This window comes from Danio rerio, chromosome 5, assembly GCF_052040795.2.
Source record: "Danio rerio strain M-AB ecotype USA chromosome 5, GRCz13ab, whole genome shotgun sequence".
Classification (NCBI taxonomy): domain Eukaryota; kingdom Metazoa; phylum Chordata; class Actinopteri; order Cypriniformes; family Danionidae; genus Danio; species Danio rerio.
In genome coordinates this window covers 39290089-39309124 of record NC_141025.1, presented here as the reverse complement: position 1 = coordinate 39309124, position 19036 = coordinate 39290089, and the positions used below count along the sequence as shown (strand labels likewise).

General features: G+C 39.7%; 2 protein-coding genes and 1 non-coding gene across 7 annotated transcripts; 2 read left to right on the top strand and 1 right to left on the bottom strand.

The window, feature by feature from the left end:
- Positions 1–429: 429 nt before the first annotated feature.
- Positions 430–12520, top strand: si:ch211-284e13.6. Of its 4 annotated transcripts, none has more exons than XM_087253832.1 (4): positions 430–746; positions 2442–2530; positions 6606–7521; positions 11770–12520. In XM_087253832.1, exons 3-4 carry the CDS (start codon positions 6637–6639, stop codon positions 11779–11781), a joined length of 897 nt encoding a protein of 298 aa, XP_087109958.1. In that variant the 5' UTR covers positions 430–746; positions 2442–2530; positions 6606–6636; the 3' UTR covers positions 11782–12520. The 4 variants fall into 4 exon arrangements, with proteins under 4 accessions (XP_087109958.1, XP_087109959.1, XP_087109960.1 ...); XM_087253834.1 differs by lacking the exon at positions 430–746 and adding an exon at positions 1195–1320; XM_087253833.1 differs by lacking the exon at positions 2442–2530.
- Positions 9399–17723, bottom strand: LOC147844068 (uncharacterized). The gene is made up of 3 exons (XM_087253844.1): positions 17434–17723; positions 11762–11883; positions 9399–10913 (listed from the first exon to the last, which is right to left on the bottom strand). The coding sequence occupies exons 1-3, from the start codon at positions 17721–17723 to the stop codon at positions 10804–10806; spliced, it is 522 nt and encodes a 173-aa protein (XP_087109970.1). The 3' UTR covers positions 9399–10803.
- On the top strand, positions 15423–18160 carry LOC110438659 (uncharacterized). Of its 2 annotated transcripts, none has more exons than XR_015491491.1 (3): positions 15423–15636; positions 15848–15909; positions 16084–17174. It is a non-coding gene; the product is annotated as an uncharacterized LOC110438659 (transcript). The 2 variants fall into 2 exon arrangements; XR_015491492.1 differs by lacking the exon at positions 15423–15636 and adding an exon at positions 17451–18160 and having other exon boundaries at positions 15775–15909; positions 16084–16182.
- Positions 18161–19036: the final 876 nt, after the last annotated feature.

Sequence of the window (19036 nt, the reverse complement as noted above, 5' to 3'; positions counted from 1 at the left end):
CACACTGAGGAAGACTAACAGGTATACTGAGGATGCCAACACACAAGGGACAAAAGATCTTTGTGTTCATTCTGGCATAATGTTTGTGTTATTATTATTATTATTATTATTATTACTATGTTATAAATCAGTTGTACATCCGTTTGATGATAAAGAAGGAGGGATATCTGTGTTTTGTGTGCGTATGTCAGGGCTAATATGACTGATTGATAAAGACGCGCGGAGGATTGGGTGTCAACTCGCGCTCGGGTGACTCGAGTAAACGGAGTCTGAGCTGAATTATAATTCGCCTAGAACTAGGACATGGTGGCTCCGCCCACTTATCAAAAAGCCCCACGTTGATTGGACGAAGATACGCGAGTGAGGCGGAGTTAATGGGTGTGTCGTGAAGCGTGACCAAACTATGATTGGCTTTCGTCTCTCTCTATCAGAATCCAAATAGCGGCTCCTAGAGCCAAACCACATTTTACACATTAAGGAACTGTCTGTGGTAAAGTGTCGCTGATACTAACACAGGATAATTCATACCGTGCCAACGTTGTTTTTAAATTGAAGACAAGCTCCTTCAAGAAACCAAACGCCTTATTTGACCATAGGAATAGTTTGCTTATGGTTTATTCCCAGTAATGTGCAGCCGATAAAGCTCTTTCTTCTTTAAAAAGACGAACACAATTTCGGCTAAATCGACGGAGAACTCACTTGACATGCACTTCACGGACTTCCACGGACTACTACTGTAACACAAGGTAAACCTCCGCAAATATGACATGTGTAAATCATGTTTGGCAGATTTAAATGTGTTGATCATACCTGACATCTGTTCATGTCATAATGGTTGTTGTTTACTTTATGTAATTTTTTTTTAAACAGCAGTTGTGTGAACAGGCATGTTGTATTCTATTGTGCTGCTGTCCACGACAGGTGTACTGTGCCTTTATAAGCTGTCGTCGTATTAAAATGTCCATGTTTCTGTATTAGCTCGCTCGTCACGCGCGCGTTTCTCTTCGGCTCGCGCTTGGCTCTGCTGTCACGCGCGTCAAAGCTGCGTCTGTCCGCGGCGCATCTCCTGCTCGCAGCGTTCAGGCTTTCGGCTTCAAACTGCGCGAACCGCCGCTCTTCCCCAACCCCCGTTCAGCGCTCCGGCAGCGAGGCGGGGCCAGCCCAAATAAATGTGGGGAGGGGAAAAACGAAGACAACAAACCTTAAAAATGTAGGCCACGGCGCGTGACCCAGTTCCTCGCGAACAACACAGCGAGTGTGAATGTGGAGCACGGTTATTATCCCCCACGCCCGGCACGGTTCCAGGGCGGCTTCAACTGTGTGAGTGTGTGTGTTTTTCTCTCTGTGCCAGCCAATGTTCAGGGGCTTTTACAAATATCAAAGAGGAGAAATAAATGCTACATTTACCCAGTTTGCTAACTAAAATTGTAACTAGGTGTCAAAAAGTTTGCAAGGATTTTTAACATGTTTTTGCACAATGGTACTTTGACACTAGACAAGTAGGCTAGTTTGTGTGTATATATAAAGTATTTCTAATATATTATGTTAATAATATATTAATACTTTATATTTTGTCAATTTTTTTATGCAAATTCAATAGAATTTTATTTAATTTATATCAATAAATTAAAAATTTCCCTGCTAAAACCTGCAGTTAGCCCTTTAAGTTATTTTATCACATTATTATAGTATATAACAATGTATTATTATGTATATGATTACCATTATTGTTGTTATTATTGTTATGTTTTACATAAATAAAACTTAGGGTGTGGTTGTGAAATACTGATCCTAGATCAGAAACAAAACTTCAACATACACAGTGGCTACATACAAAAACATAACGTTCCATACTAAATAAGCAAAAACAGATTGTGGCTTTAAAAAAAAATATTTATTCGAAAAGTAGGAAAACTACAGTCTCAAGATGGCAGATGTAGTTCCGATTACATTCAAATGAATCCTATATTCTAGTCTTCAAAATAAGTACCTTCTCAAGAGAATATGCGATTTCGGATGCAGCCATAGACATTAGTATGGGCTGAGCATGTGGTAAAGCACATCTCTGTTCACCTGTTGATTTCACAGAGGGAGAGTGTCAGTTTCAATAGTGTGTGTTATAATCTGAGGTAAGGGGTGGGCTGGGCTGCTTTTGTGTGGCCATATTGGGTGTTCTTGGTCTTGACCATGGTGAATGCAAAAAGAGAAGATTGTAGCCTTGTGTGTGACAGATATTTTGTTTTGGGCCCCCAAGAGAAGGCGATCAGTCTGAAGCTGACCTACTTTTCTCTTTTACTCCATACCTGCAGAGCTATTTATACCCATGGCACAGGGCTACAGGAACAACTCAGACCATCTCTCCCTTCGCAAACACACACATCGACACGTCCTCCTGCTATTTCACTGTTTTTTTATCTTCTTTTTTATTCTCATTTTCCCAGCCTGGCCTGTGGGGAGCAAATTCACCCATCCACCCACCCGTTCATCCACCCACGCGGCGTGAAATCCACACCCCTGTGGTGCAGCGAGGGTGAGCTCTATTCTTTTAAAGGGTCTGGTCCCTGAATGCATGTGGAGGCCTGTTTCACATATCAAAGCACGTATGCCTAATGAATGCTCCTCAGTTTAATCTACGTAATAAGGATCAACCCACATCAGAAATTATTTGTTTGTCCCAGACTGTTAGGAGACTGAATTGCACTTCTGTTGATCTGTAACTGGGTTACTTGCCACAAAAGAAAGTCATGCTTATTCTTGCTCAGTTTCTCAGCGGACAAAAGATGCTTCAAGACTGTATTCTGGGTCTCCTGATGTGAAATAAACAGGGTCATAAATGTTTTGAGCTCGTCCACTTTTGAGCACTTCATTGACCCTCATGTAGTCGAATGTGTTCGAACAATCACAAAAGACCATCCTCTCTGCCTGCTGACCTAATTATTAAAAACATTATGGGATGGGTTACTGCTAGTCAGGCTGGATTCAAACTTTGGCATCAGAAATTGTGAGTTTGGTTTGAAGGTAAAAAACAAATGTACACAATGTTCTCTCACAGTGTTCTCACAAAAACCCACAGCGCTTGACGTGGTTTCTGGCACTCGGAGATGAAACAAAAGCTGCTTCTCTCTGTATCATTTTCTTTTGTCTCCTTTTAAAATCCATTTGTATCACAATTGTGCTGTTTTAAAGATCATAAAAGGCACACAGCTTTTACACCCCGTCCTCAAGAAGATCCAAAAGTAGTCAAAGTAGATTAAAAAGCAGGTGCAAGCAGGAATCGTCTACAAGTGATCCAATCGACCAGGTATAAAAACATTACAAGCACAGATTGTACAGTAATAAACTTAGTTCAATAGAGTGAACTTGTAAACCTGAACCATTGTTTCAATAAGCCACACAAAATACCATTTTAACCTTCCTGTCATGTTTGAGTCAAATCTGACCGATTTACTACTAAAAACACTTTTATATATTGTGTTCTACATTGGATTATCTCAAGACCTTATGATATCTATCACACCATGCAGTAGAACAAATAAAAGGGATGATCACCTCTTTCATTGTATTTTGAGTGTTTTTATAAACCTTGTTACACTTGTGGTGTTCCCGCTCAAAAGTGACCCCCATAGGAAATGAATGGGTGTCCAGACTACATTCATTCATCAGACAGAAAACATCCCCATACACATCCACTTACACACATTTCAGACTGAACAATGTGTTTTGCAGGCACACATCTCTTTTGCGCACTTATGTGCTGATCCTCCAGCCTGATCTCACAAGGAAATGTAACTATTTTAGGTTTGGTCAGTTTAGTGGCTAATTTGTAAAATGTAAAATTTTTAAAGGAGGCATGGCACCAAACCCCACACCTAAACCCAATCGTTATTGGACATAAGAAAATCTTACTAAATTGTACGAATTCATATGGATTAGCCACTAAATCAATAAGTTATGAATGGCCATGAGATGACATTGGATCCTCCAACGAGAATCAACTTCCTGATGAAGCAATGTACCATATCTTTACACAGACTAGACAGGCGTCTGTTATGTGAACCCATCTGTGTCTTTCTTTCTTTCTTTCTTTCTTTCTTTCTTTCTTTCTTTCTTTCTTTCTTTCTTTCTTTCTTTCTTTCTTTCTTTCTTTCTTTCTTTCTTTCTTTCTTTCTTTCTTTCTTTCTTTCTTTCTTTCTTTCTTTCTTTCTTTCTTTCTTTCTTGGGGTCTAACAGGAGCACTTTTAGCTTGGTTTAGCATCATTTATTTTATTGGATTAGACCGTTATCATCTAGCTCAAAAAATACCAAAGTGTAATCAGTGGAAAGGATACCATGTTGTTTGTGCATTGCTGATTGATAAATGTCAATTTCTTTGGTCAGACCCTGTGATAGATATTTTAGCGAGCTGTCTATTGGTAATGAAACAAAGTATTTTGATTTCTGTTATCTATTGTTCATTTTACAAAACACTTTCAGTGCCTGTTTGTATTTTCACTGCAGGATTTTTAGGTCTAATTCAATATATTTGTGTTGAACACTACTTTGAAACATTGTTCACAGCTATGGAATGTTGAATAAAAATTTGGTGGTGAACAATGTTTTTTGTGCTTATAAAAGAGCAGGTAAAACAGAGCGGTCAATTTTGATCGGGAACACTAAAGTAAGGGGCGGGGTGTAAACACGAGAAGAGGGTTAATCTGTTTGTCTAAAGCAGAGATGCCCTAATTAGGGCCCGCTGGCCAAAGTTGGCCCATTGTAACCTTTGATTTGGCCCACCATCCCATCTGAAAAAGGAATATGAATGATGGGCAGGGTTTGGGCGAATTATTTTAACAGAGATTGTAATTTCTAGTGTAAAATAATCTTTTTTGTTGGTTTTATTGCTGAGCTACAAAAAAAGCCAACTGAACTTAAATGTTTCATTTAAATGTTAATTTTAAACACGTTAATAAATACTTTTTAAAAATGTAAACACTGTTACTCGACAGATAGATAACATCTGTGAGCGAATCAAGGCAAAATCAGATGCAGTTTGACTAGCGTAACACCATTCTGTTATAAATGAGATTGTTTTTACTGTATTAAGTTCATTATAAAACCATTTAAAATGTATACTTCAAAAGTTAATGTAAAGCAATTTTTCTAGTAATTTTAAATATTATTAAATTAATTAGAAAGTAGCCATGGCAGCTATTTATAAGAAAGACTTCGGGCACCTCTGGTCTAAAGTTATATCCAATTTTACATCTTTGCTTGTTAATGTAAATTGATGCATCAGAAATTGTCTACAGTATTGTACCACTACATTTGGTTTGAAAGTTAGACTTCTAAACTGAGAGAATCTGATGTGTGCTTCGACTGGATACTCTACTGTCCCATGAGGCCACAGCAGAGCATTTCACATAGTAGGTCATCTGGTTACATTTCACCTACTGTTTCTAGAATACCATGAATTCAGACATGCTAGCCTACTTTCATTCATTCATTTTCATTCAGCTTAGTCCCTCATTTATCAGGGGTCGCTACAACAGAATGAACCACCAACTATTCCAGCATATGTTTTACAAAACGAATGCCCTTCCAGCCACAAACCAGGACTGCGAAACTTGCCTAACATACTATTATTCATCTACTGTATAAATAGTTTTTTATTTATTTATTTTTTTCATTTTCAACATTCCTTCATTCATTTTCGTTTCGGCGTAGTCCCTTTAATAATCTGAGGTTGCCACAGCGGAATGAACTGCCAACTTATCCAGCATATGTTTTACGCAGCGGATGCCCTTCCAGCCTCAACCTAACACTGGGAATTATGTTAAGTAAAGTTTATTTATAAACTAATTTCGAGAGGATCACGTGCTTATGACTGCTTGCGGCTGGTCTCGCATTATTCAATTTGTGATTCACCAATCAGATGATTCCTAAGCCACTATAAATACCCTAAGTTCCATATAACATCCATCTTCATTTTGAAGAATCCCCCCTTACATCCCTACTCCTCCTCCCTTCCTAGATGGGTGGCATGGTGGCTTAGTGGTTAGCACTGTTGCCTCACAGCAAGAATGTCTCTGGTTCTAGTCCTTACCAAGCCAGCTGACATATCTGTGAGGAGTTTACACATTCTCCCCATGCTCACGTGGGTTCCCCCCAAGCTCCCCGGTTTCCTCCCACCATCCAAAAACATGCAATTTAAGTTAATTGACTAATCCAAATCGGTACCATTGACATACTCCTAGTAAGTAGTTATCCCTTAAGAGCAATCACTGTCTGTTCATAAGCTACTACAGCAGGGGTGTTCTTGAGATCTACCTGAGCTCAAACTCCCCTCTCGCCTTGCAAACCAGAGGGAGCCCCAGGCTTGAGGGTCTAATGAGCTCAGGGCTCTTTCCCAGGACAGCATGCCAAACAAGCTTTATAAACAATCATCAGCTAAATGTGAACTCTTGAAACCATACTATTCAAGTGCCTTTATGTCAGAGGGTGAACAAATGCCCAAGTTATTTGTCCCTAAAAAGTTTGCAACAGAAATCCATTGTGGTTTAAAAGTGATTTCTGTGTTTGTGTGTGCATCGTTATTGTTATTGACAATAAAAACTTCTACTTTACAGGAAACAAAAGTACCATTGTGCACTTACAGGGATGGAGGACAGGAGGCACCTGCCTCCAGATGGAGGTGGAAACCTCAAGCGCTCCTCCCCAGCAGAGTGTGGTACAGAGGAGAGAGCGGTCAGCAAGGAGCAGGGAGACCCTGAGACCTCCACACCGATGCGTGTGAGAAAAGATGATCTCTGTGACGTTCCCCGCAAGGTGCCTCGTTTCCAGTATGTGGATTTCCCTTCCCTGCACCAGTGCATCCAGCAGCTTTCTGTGCCTCCTCTGAACGGCTGGCTGGGATCCTGCTCGCTGGCAAAAGCCCCAAACTACAGGCCTGCCAGTCCCAAGGAGAAGGTGCCCAAGTTTAAATACGTGGATTATCCATCTCTCCACCACTGCATTCAGCAGCTGTCTGTGCCTCCACTAGAAAGCTGGAGCGCAGGGCTGGTCAGGTTTAATGCAGAGGGGGGACAGCAGAGACCCTCGCAAGTTGGGACAGTGAAGAAGAACCAGAGAAATGATGGAGGAAATCAAAACACCCAGGACAGAAGTAGAGGCACAGCATTTACTTTCGAGAGAGACACTCACAGCTCAGTCTCAGGCAGGGAAGAGGCCCAACAGAGGATGGAGAAAAGTAAACCAGAAGCTGGTCTGCGATCAGAGTACAGTTGCAGGTTTGAATCTGGTTCTGGATCTCAGAGCAACACGGCAGTGACGAGAAACGTCAGACCGTCTGTGATTAGCATGGTGCACACAGATAAGCAGAAGCACTGGACAAAGTCAGATCACTTGGAAGAACAGTTGAACTCTCCAGATTCAGTTGGACGGGTGCCGTGGAGTACCCTCCCAGAGTCAGTCTGCCCATTCTGCCAACAGATGTTCACAAACCCAGAGCAGTTCAGGGCTCACCAGCGGAGTCACAGAGATAAGGTGATTCAGAATCTGCTAACAGTTATTTAAGTTCATTCCACTAGTTAAGTTATTAAATAGTTGTTTTTAATTCAGTTGACCTTTATAATGTAGACCAGGGGTGGCCAACCCTGTTTCTGGAGAGCCACCTTCCTGCAGATTTCAGTTGCAACCCATATCAAACACACCTGCCTGTAATTATCACGTGGTGTTCAGGTCCTAATTAATTGGTTCAGGTGTGTTTGATATGGGTAGCAACTGAAATCTGCAGGAAGGTGGCTCTCCAGGAACAGGGTTGGCCACCCCTGGTGTAGACAGAAATAATATTTAGGAATATCTTTTGACTGTCTGAACAAAGTCTGTCAAAAAATGGGATGACATGCGAGTGATGGCCAATGTATATGTTTTTAAGCCTTCATTTTCTTTATTAGAAGGGTCCGGTGCTCACATACTGTTTGTTTTACCCAATTCAAATGGGTCCACCATTTTACTTTTCAGAATGGTGCTTGCAAGTGCCCCCTTTGCAGCCACCATGCGCCCCCAATGCACAGAATGTTGTACAGTCTGCAGAGACTGTAGTAGGATATGCTCTGAGCAAATTTCTACCCAACAATCAAATCCAAATTACATCACAAATGTGTGAAAGAAGGATGAAACTTAGAGGTTTATGTTGCCTTTGAATTTGGCCCTTATTTTTACATGGACAATCCACATACAATAGTGCATGCACAAGGTGAACATTCGGGCACATAATGGCCCGTTTCTATTAACTGGTACAGTATGGATCGGTACGGGTCACCTTTATCAGGCTTGCGTTTCCACTACCAAGGGTACCCTTTTGGTGGGCGTGGTGTACGACAAAGTTTCAGTCAACGTCATTCTCACTCGAATAAATGTCTACAGTAAAGCTGAAGAGGTCATTCACACACCATATGAGAAGCACTTCTCACGAAATAGACACTTTATATGCATAAATACTTGTGTATAAATGTTTATTCCTAACAATTCTATGAACATGATTTGTTTATAACTGCAGATCAATGAGGGTGCGAAATAGCCTACTGTAACGTCTGCAATTATAAAAAATAAATAAATGCAAAATATATGAACACATACAGCCCCTGAAGAAAGCGAAAACGGCTCGCACTTTTAGACGGCCTTGTAAAACAACTACAGGACACGGCAGATTTTGTTCTTTTTGGCTTTGTGTCTGTACATCAAGACAAAGACAAGGTTTGTTTAAACTTGGGTCATCCATTGCTTGTTATTATATTCATATAGTATTACGGTGTAATTTCTCGGCTGTGTATTTAAAATATGCCGGTTCCTTTGTTTTCCTTCTGGCTAGCTCTACTACTCGTGAACCGCTGTAACCAATCAGTGTTCAGCTGCGCGTGTAGCTCCACCTTATGGTATCCTTTCTTGTGTTTGGTACTCTTTCGAAAGGGTGCCAAAAAGTGGTACGGTTCACTTCGGTACGCCTTTTGATAGTGGAAATGGCCTTAAAGCATACAGAACCGTATCATATCGTACCACTCAGTGGAAATGGGCCATTAGTGTATGTTTAAAAACAATCAAGTGCCCCCTGGTGGCTGGATGCACTACAGGTGATCAACCCCACCCTCTCCAAATTATAGTTTCAGTAATTTTAGGTATTTCTTATCATGCTAATGAATCTTCAGGTGTTTGTTTTATTATATATTGGTTTTTATGTAGATATTTTAAGCAATATAGTGTTTTGTGTTTAGGTCTGTGGGAGCATCTCTAGGCTTAAACTGGAAAGATATTAGCAGTTAAACATTTTACTTATCAACACTGAAAAAATAATATAGAGGCATGTTGACGATCTATGGTGCAGACACAACCATACACAAGACAAAAACCAAACATAGTAAAAGTATACCTCTTCTTTGAATTTATTTTTTATTTTTTTGCACTACGTAGTCAAGACTGAACCAGGCTGAGGTTTAGGATAGAGAAGAAAGAGAGGAAACTGAATTTAAATAACAAATACAAAATGCATAAGGCCAATTCACACTGCACAGATAAACAAAAACAATAGCACCAGCAATGAAGACAATTTTATCACTCATAACATTTGGAGAGAAATAACAGAGGCACTGGACAAGAGTTAATCTTTTTGTGCACTTCTTCCTAATGCTCATGTTCATAGATGTACATGCTATCAAACAGTAAATACTATATAGCCTGTGTGTTTGATTGTGCTTAAATGACAAGTACACTTTGGGTTTAAATAATAACAAAGTGTCTAATTCCCTTATTTAGTTCCTTTTTAAGTTCTTTTGAAAACAGGCTCATGTTACTAGGTGGAGTTTCCAATATGTGCCTCAGCCAACATTTTTGTAAAAGCGCAAAAAACATACTCAAACATAGATTTGACTGCAGTTTTTAGGTAAAGGGAACTCTACAGGGCAATATGACACCAACAACCTTTGTTCCTTTTCGCATTAATTATATTTACATGGACATTATCAATGAATTATGTTTAGTTTTTGCGCAGACCTGACATTTTTCAACAACAACTAAAACTCACTAAACAATTTCACAATGTCTTTAATTTGTAATTGAACACATTTGCACCACCTATCTATCGACATATAGACAAATTTTCTGACATGGTTGGATTTCTCAGTTGCTCACTTTAAACAGTGTATCACTTGTGATGCTGAGTGTTCAGGTTTGAGTCCAGTGAATTGCAGTCCCAAAAACAGTGGCACAAAGTACAAAACCACAAAGTATTGCACTGTTTTGGTGTTCTGTGTTTGTCTGAGATAATTAGTCTACCGAAATGTGTATGTTCTGGAATAAGTATGAAGCTGATTAGTCAGTTCTCGTCACGTGACTCGCAGCATTCATTCAACTGAGGGTGTCTGGAAGGCGCTAGAGCGTGCAAGTCACACACCTCCATTGAAAATAATGAACTTGTTCGACTCTAGAAAAGACGCGATATGCAAACGACCCCTAAAAGGTTGCCGTAATTTGCAATCTCAAGCAATTGATCTTCTTGCACAGGCATAGTGGGTTCACCTGATTCACCTGACCTGACAAATGGATTGCGGAAATATTTATTGGCAGTTCGTAGGTCCTTCATTAGGCCTTTTCCCCTTAACAAAGAAACTTTTTAAAGACGACTGTTTCTTACTTATTTTGCTGATTGTGGGTTGAAGTCTGGGCGCTCAAGTGGCTAAGATGTAACCAAGAGAACACAATAATTTTTTAAAATAAAAGATTTTTCAAAATAAAAGATTGTTCAGACTCGGATAATAACTAAAATGGAAATAATTAAAGATTTCTTGTGGGGCCCGATACCAATTGGCCTGGTGCTTGAAGACCACTGCCCTGAGTCATAGTTCTTCCAAAACATAAACAGCGCCCTCTTGTGGAGTTGTCATCTGAAACATGCAACAAAATGTTTCCAGAGCAATGTATTTTACATTATAGGACACATTTATTATTGAGCCTGGGCTGAATTTATGTAATCTCAAATGTTGTCAGTGTTGCCAGATTGGGTGCTTTCCCACCCAACTGGGCGGTTTTGAATTTGATTGTGCGTGGAAAAAAATGACATAGGCAGGTTGACAAAATTCAGAAATGTAACTTTTCTATGCAACTTATTCAACAAAACTTAACTGTGTGCTCCTACTCAATTCAGTTATTAGAGATCAGCCTATAGCGCAAACCACGTAGGCCCAGCCACAAGAGGAGGTGAAGGAAAGTTGTATCAAAATCTGACACCCTGGACAAATCTGACTTCCCTTTGTGTGCACACAGCGCCTGCAGTTAAACTCGCATCAGTTTATCAAGACACTTTTATCGACCGTTTTTTTTTTCCACAATTGACAGCAAAAACAACATAGAAGCGTTGTCTGATCGACAAGACGAGAACGCCAAATAGGACGAATTTATACCCCATTTCGAAAGTAAAACATATTAACATTACTGCTGTGTGTGAGTGAGAGGGGGCAGTGTTTCGATGAGACCTGGTTATGTTGTGGTTTTGTGACTGCTGTTGGTTAAAATGATAACAGTTAAAATAACTAGGTTAATTTTTTATTTAAATCATTTAAAATAAAATAAAAACATTCATCTAATATTTTGGTGTTTTTTTGTGTGCGCTTTGGCAGGTTTTGGACAGCTTTTGTGCTGCAAAAAGTCAGCTATATCTGGCAACACTGTATGTAGTATAATTGTGCATTCAGCTTCCATATTTCCAATTAATTCATATTATCTTTATTTGTACCTTCACAGAGACCAAACTGATGTGCAGAAACACTGAGAGAGAGCTGCATCTGGCGAACAGTTACCGCCACATCAGGAATCTCGTCATCAGAGGCCTTCTCGTGTTGGCTGTAGTGGTGATCGCTGGCAGGATCAAAGACACGTTAAACACATTAGACAGTTTGGGTTCAGACCTTAGGGAGAATGCAAGCCTTAGTCTTGACTGACGGTGTGAAGTCTAAAAAGGCCCGACAGAAACATACAAGCATACAATCTGGATGCTCGACTGCACGCACACACATGCTCACACACAAGGGGGCTGACATACAAACACATAGAAAGCGTGTCCTATTTATGGTTCAGGAGAGGTCAATATTTACTGCCCACACAAGAACCCTCAGACATAATGGGGTTTCAGCTCAAGGCTGAGGATTAGAAGCAGATTTACAGTCTCTTCCGCTCATATCTGCGTGTTTACAGGGCTTGAAGGACTGGTGCTTAACAGGATGGCTTTTATTACATACATGTTCCACACAGTGTGCGCATGGCGGCAGGCTAAACATTTAGCTATGGGTGCCTACAGAATAATGGTTATGTTAATGCTGCACAAACAAACAGGCTTGTTAATAATTTGTTACTTTAGCTTTTTATTGTTTTGTATTTTTATGTTTTTTGGAAATTAATGTCTAGTGGCTTCAAGCTGGTAGCTTTCAATCTTACAAATGTACCGCTTGTTTTCAAGTGTTTTAACTGTGTGAGTAAAAGTTTTTTCATACAAAAACTGTTGTTTGATTTGTCAGTATACAGGTAATCCTAGCAATGTCTAAGTAAGAAAGCATGCTGGACAGGTTTTTCTATAGATCATGATTTAAGCTTTTTAAACTAAAGAGCTGTTCAACAACTGTAGCTTAATATGTATTGTTTTTTAACTTAAAGAGACAGTCAAGCAGCCATAGATTTCCACAGTACTCTATTGTCTTATTATATCAGCGTCTAATGACTTCCAGCAACCAAAACCGTAATTCCAAGGTACTTAAAATGAAGTGAAAAAGCCTTTATTAACATTATTCTGTTAATAAAGGATTTTAACTGTTACTTTTACATTTCAAGTACCTTGGACTTACGGTTTTGGTTGTTTTTTTTTTAATTAATGCCTTATCCAAAGAGCACTGACACATTAATATCAAATTAATAAAGCACTTTTTGTTTGATTTCGAATTTTTCAGAATATTTTCTCCAGGTTGGAGGAAAGTCCTTACCCCAGGTGAAGGAGTTTAAGTATCTTAGGGTTTTTTGTCAGTACCTAGATGGGAGACCACATGAGAAAGCTAGGTTGCTGTTGGAAGTGGTGTTAGTAAGGCCAGCAGAGGGCGCTCAATCTGTTGTCTGTGTGTCCTTGTGCCCCAATATAGTGATGGGGACACCATCCGCTTGTTAAGTGGGACGTCACACGAAGCAACTTCCGGGTCCAAGCATCTATCGAACTGTTTAGGGAGACTAATCAAATGGTATTAATAAACGTTTTAAAAGCGATGTAATACTTTCTTAAATCACGATCATAATATTTATATCTATGCCTTATATCCGATGGCCAGAAAGTGATACATTTTTTATAAATTGTTGAAATTTTGGTATTTGTGATGCAGCAAGCCCAGAGACTGTTGTGTACACCATGATTTTATATAAAATTCACTTTAATGTGTGATAGGACTAAAAAGTGGTCATAAACAAATATTTTCTTAATTCAAATGAGTAGCAGCTTGGACCCAGAAACAATGAGCGCCGTCTTTCGCATGAGACACAAAGGTCCTGACTCTCTGTGATCATTAAAAATCCCATGGCACTTCTCGTAAAGAATAGGGGTGTAACTCTGGTGTCCTGGCCAAATTCCCTCGATCAACTCTTACCCATCATGACCTCCCAATCATCCTCATCCATTGAATTGTCTCTCGCTCCACTAATAGCTGGTGTGTGGTGAGCGCACTGGCGCTGTTGTCCTGTGGCTGCCGTCGCAGTATTACGGACAATCCAAGAGGATGCTGGACACTGGTGGTGGAGTGAGACCCCCCTCATGATTGTGAAGAGCTTTGGCCATACACAATAAATGCGTTATATAAATAAACATTACTTACAACTTACTACTTTTGTTCACAAGTGGGGGAAGGATGGAATGTGAGATTGACAGGCGGATCTGTGCAGCAGTAATGCAGTCTATGTACCGTCCGTTGTGGTAAAGAAGGAGCTAAGTCGAAAGGCAAAGCTCTTAATTTACCGGTCAATATACGTTCCTACTTTCATTATAGTCATGACCGAAAGGACAAGATCTTGAATACAAGCGGCCGAAATGAATTGCCTTCGCAGTGTAAACTTATTAAAGTGCTGGCACACTGGCAACACAGACGCAGTGGAGATAGACAGTGATTCGGAGAGCAGCATTTACAGCGGATGTGAGAGCTGTGTGGAACTTTTAGTCCATAATACTGTAGTAATATTACTGTAAACGTAAATCATTTTGAAGGTGTGTCTTTAAAAACTGAAAGAGTACTGCTGACACCTAACTAACTTTGCTATCTAAATAAACATAAAGAACGCTGATCACACATTTGCAAAATTCATATAGACATGACAAGCAACGCTAACTGGAACTGTGTCTTTTTTTAAAGATTAGATTATCCAGATTAGAATGGGTCTCTGGTACAAAATATTCCTTATAAACATACTTTTGAAGTGTGTTAGCAGACCACTGTACTACAATTACTTGGATTCACACACCAGCTGTGCTCCCATTGCGGGGAAATGTAAAGAAAACCTTCGCTGCGGCATTTTTATAAACGCAACACTGATGACCCATGTCTCCGAACAATCCTTCTACTACAGTACTTGTTTGAAATACGGTTGGCAACACAACGGAGAGGGGTCTGGCTGCAGACCTGGTGCAGTGCAATCTGGACTGCATCCAATGCTTTTTAATGGACTCACCTAACCCCACCCCTAACCCTACCCGTCACTGTGACGTCACTAGCTCCATTTGAGTGCATTGTGTCTGACATTGCATCGCTGAGTGATGCAGTCTCGGCTTGCATCATAAAGGCTGCATCCAGACACTATTGACACAACGTGGCGTCTCTCTGAACACCGCAACAGGTGAAAGTAGTCTTCAAAGCTTAATTATGCATATTAATGAAGTTGCATCTTATTCACAATAGAGCGCGCTGATTGGTTCGAACCAAGTCTTTCTCATGAATTAATGCTGAACATGATGTCACTTTGTACCAGCAGCTACAGACTCAGTCTCCACGCTGGATTTTACAGAATGATCATCGGTGTGATGTAGCTTCAAAATCTCTTTTTGACCAGGAAGAACAAACTTGCTTAAAACAACACAAAAACAACCAATTTTCGCTTTTTAGTAAAGTGTGACATTTACATATGACTGTCAACATCTCAAAAAATGTGTTTTGGTGGTTCGTGACCCTTTAAAGTTTGGGACCATTTGAGGGAGAATGCATTTTTGTTTTTGGGTGATCATTTTTGTTTTTGGGTGATTTCTTTAATTCTTAACATCCTTTTAAATGTAACAGGTGTTTATTGACTTCAAGAGTTTCAAAGAAATGGAGATGTAGAGATAATGATGTCATAAACCTCTAGAGTAAACACAGGACTTTCCAGCACTGTGGGCTGTCCCTGTTGATTAACGCAGTCACACTTTCATTCCTTTACAGAACTGCTAAACAACGCAGCACAGCACACGTTTACAGTGAGGATTAATAAATAATCCTACTCAAACTGATCAAATGAGAACTACTAGAAGAACCAAGAAAAACACAAAAAAGGAAGAACCACAAAGAGAGACGGTCATACAGTGGTGCCCGGGAGGAACAACAACAATGGGAGCTGGTATTTGTTCTGTTTATTACTATCACCTTTAGAATGATTCAAACTGATCGTGAACAACTTGGTTTATAAATATATTTACAGTCATATACAAAACGACTTTCACTTTCACTTTGTCCTGAGATACATACGCCACAACATGCCTACTCGTTGCTTATTGCACGTTTCAGATTTTGCAAAGCTAAAACAATAAATGCCAATCATTGTTCGGTAGGAAATTCACAGGTGAGCAACAATCCAACTACTGTCCTCAGCCAGGATGGAAAAAGTTTAATGGTGAGAAAACGTTCATGTTAAAGACTTTCTGAGGTTTAAATAGTCATTTAACTTGAGAGCATTCCAATGGAATATATTGTAAATGTAAATATATTATAAAAGCTCCTTTAAAATGGCATAAACAGTCTGATTTGATGATGTGGAGTAATTGTGTTTTCTGTTTGGTCTATAAAGGTGCCTTCTCTAATGATTCAAACACTACTAGTACCGCACAACCCTGTCAACACCTCTGCATCTCCGAATGATGGACAAAATCCAGATCCAGCAAGAACAGTGAGCATTGCATTGTAACTTAATTTCACTGCCATTAATGGGATAATTAAAAGTAAATAAATAAGAATTATTTGTTTTAGTAGAACATCAAAAAAAGATTGTAAGACTAATGTGAAATGCAAGTAAAACAAAGCACTTGAAGACATACATATATACACAAACACACACACATAAACACACACACACCGGCCACTTTTTTTAGGTACATCTTACTATTAGCAGGTTGAACCCCCTTTTGTCTTCAGAACTGCTTTAATCCTTCATAGCATAGATTCAACAAGGTACTGTAAATACTCCTCAGAGATTTTAGTCCATATTGCTGAAAATTTGTCAGCTCATGACTTTGAACTCATCGTCAAGTTCAAGCAGCCAGTCTGAGATGGTTCGAGCTTTATGAAATGTTGTGTTCTCCTGCTGTAAGTAGCCATCAGAAGATGTGTACACTGTGCTCATAAAGGTATGAACATGGTCAGCACCAATACTCAGGTAGGCTGTGGCATTGACACAATGCTAAATTGGTACTAATGGTCCCAAAGTCTGGCAAGACAATATCCTCCACACTATTACACCACCACCACCACCACGAGTGGTTATTTGAGTATTGAGTTACTGTTGCCTTTCTATTAGCAGAAACCTGTCTGGCCATTCTCCTCTGACCTCTGGCATCAACAAGGCAGTTACGCCCACAGAACTGCCGCTCACTGGATATTTTCTCTTTTTCGGACAATTCTCTAAACCGTCGAGATGGTTGTGCGTGAAAATGCCAGTAGATCAGCAGTTTCTGAAATACTCAGACCAGCCTGTCTGGCACCAACAATCACGCCACGTTCAAGTTCACTCACTTAAATCACCTTTCTTCCCCATTTTGATGCTCGGTTTGAACTGCGGCAGATCGTCTTGACCATGTCTACAATGAGTTGCTGCCATGTGATTGGCTGATTAGAAATTTGCATTAACGAGCAGTTGGACAGGTGTACCTAATAAAGTGTCCGGTGAGTGTATATATCACACACACACACACACACACACACACACACACACACACACACACACACACACACACACACACACACACACACACACACACACACACACACACACACACACACACACACACACACACACACACACACACACACACACACACACACACACACACACACACACACACACACACACACACACACACACACTTTTGTGCAAAACAAAATCTATAGTATCACAAAGTTCCAGCTGTTTAATAACTCATACCTTACATTTTTCCAAAGTGCCCTGTTTGTTTGTCTGCGCTGAATCCTGCACGCATGAATGGCCAATCTAATGATGAACTGCTTCAATGTCCACGATGCTCCATCCTGTGTGGTTCTTGTCTTTACCCCTGCACTTCTGCCGTCTGCACCAACAAGCTGTGTGCGCTGGTCTCCACACTGCTGACCTGTGATGTGGTGACAGATCCAAAGAGTAAAGTCCTTGGTTGTCCAATGTTCAGAGCCTGTCCCAAGTGTTACAGTCTGATTATGCATGAAGGCGGATGCAAGCATGTAGGATGCAAATCATGCCATCACCGGTTCTGTTTTATCTGTTTGCAAGGTGACTGTAGCAAAGACAAAGCACATTACTGGACACTAACTTGTGCAAAGCAGAGAGCAAAAAGGCAGAGATTTATGTCAACAGAATCTTGAATTTAGATTCATCATTGGAATGGACTCAAAAATGACAAAACTTAAGAACTGTCAGTTGAGCTGCTGTGCAGAAATTAAATTCTGAAATACTGGTTAACAGGCCTGGAGAAGCGACACTACAGACTTCTGTGTACAATATTATTAGCAAAGCTTTCTATACGCTTTCTCATACTAGGACCCGGTTACTGTTTTTCTACCTAAAATGACTGCAACATTGTAGTGTAGCAATATAGAAAAACACAGCCTTCTATTCATCAATAAATAAAGCATCCGATGTGTGTAGTACTGAGAAGGTCCATTTATCTCTATTTTTTTTTTAATTAAATCCCAATTATCATTTTTAATTTCCAACTGAAACATAATGCCATTTTACCATGCTCATTTTAATATTATTATAATTTTACTTGATCTTGTAGTGTTTTGCTTAACATTATAACGGTGTGGTTTCAAGGCATATGTCTTCATGAGTTGCAGATAAATAATGTCTCCATTTCAAGGTTTTGGTTAGCTATGGTGTGAAACAATACTTTAATACTTTCCCACTGCTTATGCTTTGGTTTAACAGCACAAATGTTGTGCTGACCTGACAGAGGAGGAATAAAGTTCAGTCAGTGTCACGGTATTAAAAAACTAAGAGTGTTTTCACACTTATAGTATGGAATGTGGATGAAAGTAAAACTATACATTTAGTTCCTTTTTTGGTTGGCATTTGTTTTTTTAAACACAAAACAGCATTTATGACATACAGTCATAAGGTATACTTAAGCTTTCTGTTCTTGTTATGGTCATATCTTGTGATAGCATGTCCTGGTTTTGGTTTATGTGTGTTTTGTTTGCCATTAGTAAGTCCAACTACACGAATCCCCTTTTTTGCCAATTGGTCCTTGGTGCATATCAGGGTTTGGATGAAAACTTTCAAACATTATTATTACCCAAATCTGTGAACACACCCTGATTATTATATAAAACTACATAATTTTATAATCAGACTGATTTTCAGTCAATGTAGTTTTAGGCACTAGGCAAAACAAGCTTGCGTAAACTGCTTGTAAATAAAGGTGGGAGAGCTTTCACTGGGGTGGTATCTTTCCAAATGGCACAAATTTATACCCAAAGCCAATTTTCCACTGCTCTGTAAGGTAAGGTTCGGTTCAGTTTGCATTTCCACTGCA

Bases quoted from the DNA above. Each gene is read 5' to 3' on its own strand.
- LOC147844068 (XM_087253844.1), bottom strand. From the start codon at position 17,723: ATGCTTGCATCCGCCTTCATGCATAATCAGACTGTAACACTTGGGACA. The intron at 11,884-17,433 runs GTATGAGTTATT...TGATCCTGCCAG, and splicing joins GCACTTTGGAAAAATGTAAG to CGATCACCACTACAGCCAAC. The intron at 10,914-11,761 runs GTACAAATAAAG...TGCATGTTTCAG, and splicing joins TCAGTTTGGTCTCTGTGAAG to ATGACAACTCCACAAGAGGG.
- si:ch211-284e13.6 (XM_087253831.1), top strand. From the start codon at position 1,262: ATGTGGAGCACGGTTATTATCCCCCACGCCCGGCACGGTTCCAGGGCG. The intron at 1,321-6,605 runs GTGAGTGTGTGT...TCTACTTTACAG, and splicing joins TCCAGGGCGGCTTCAACTGT to GAAACAAAAGTACCATTGTG.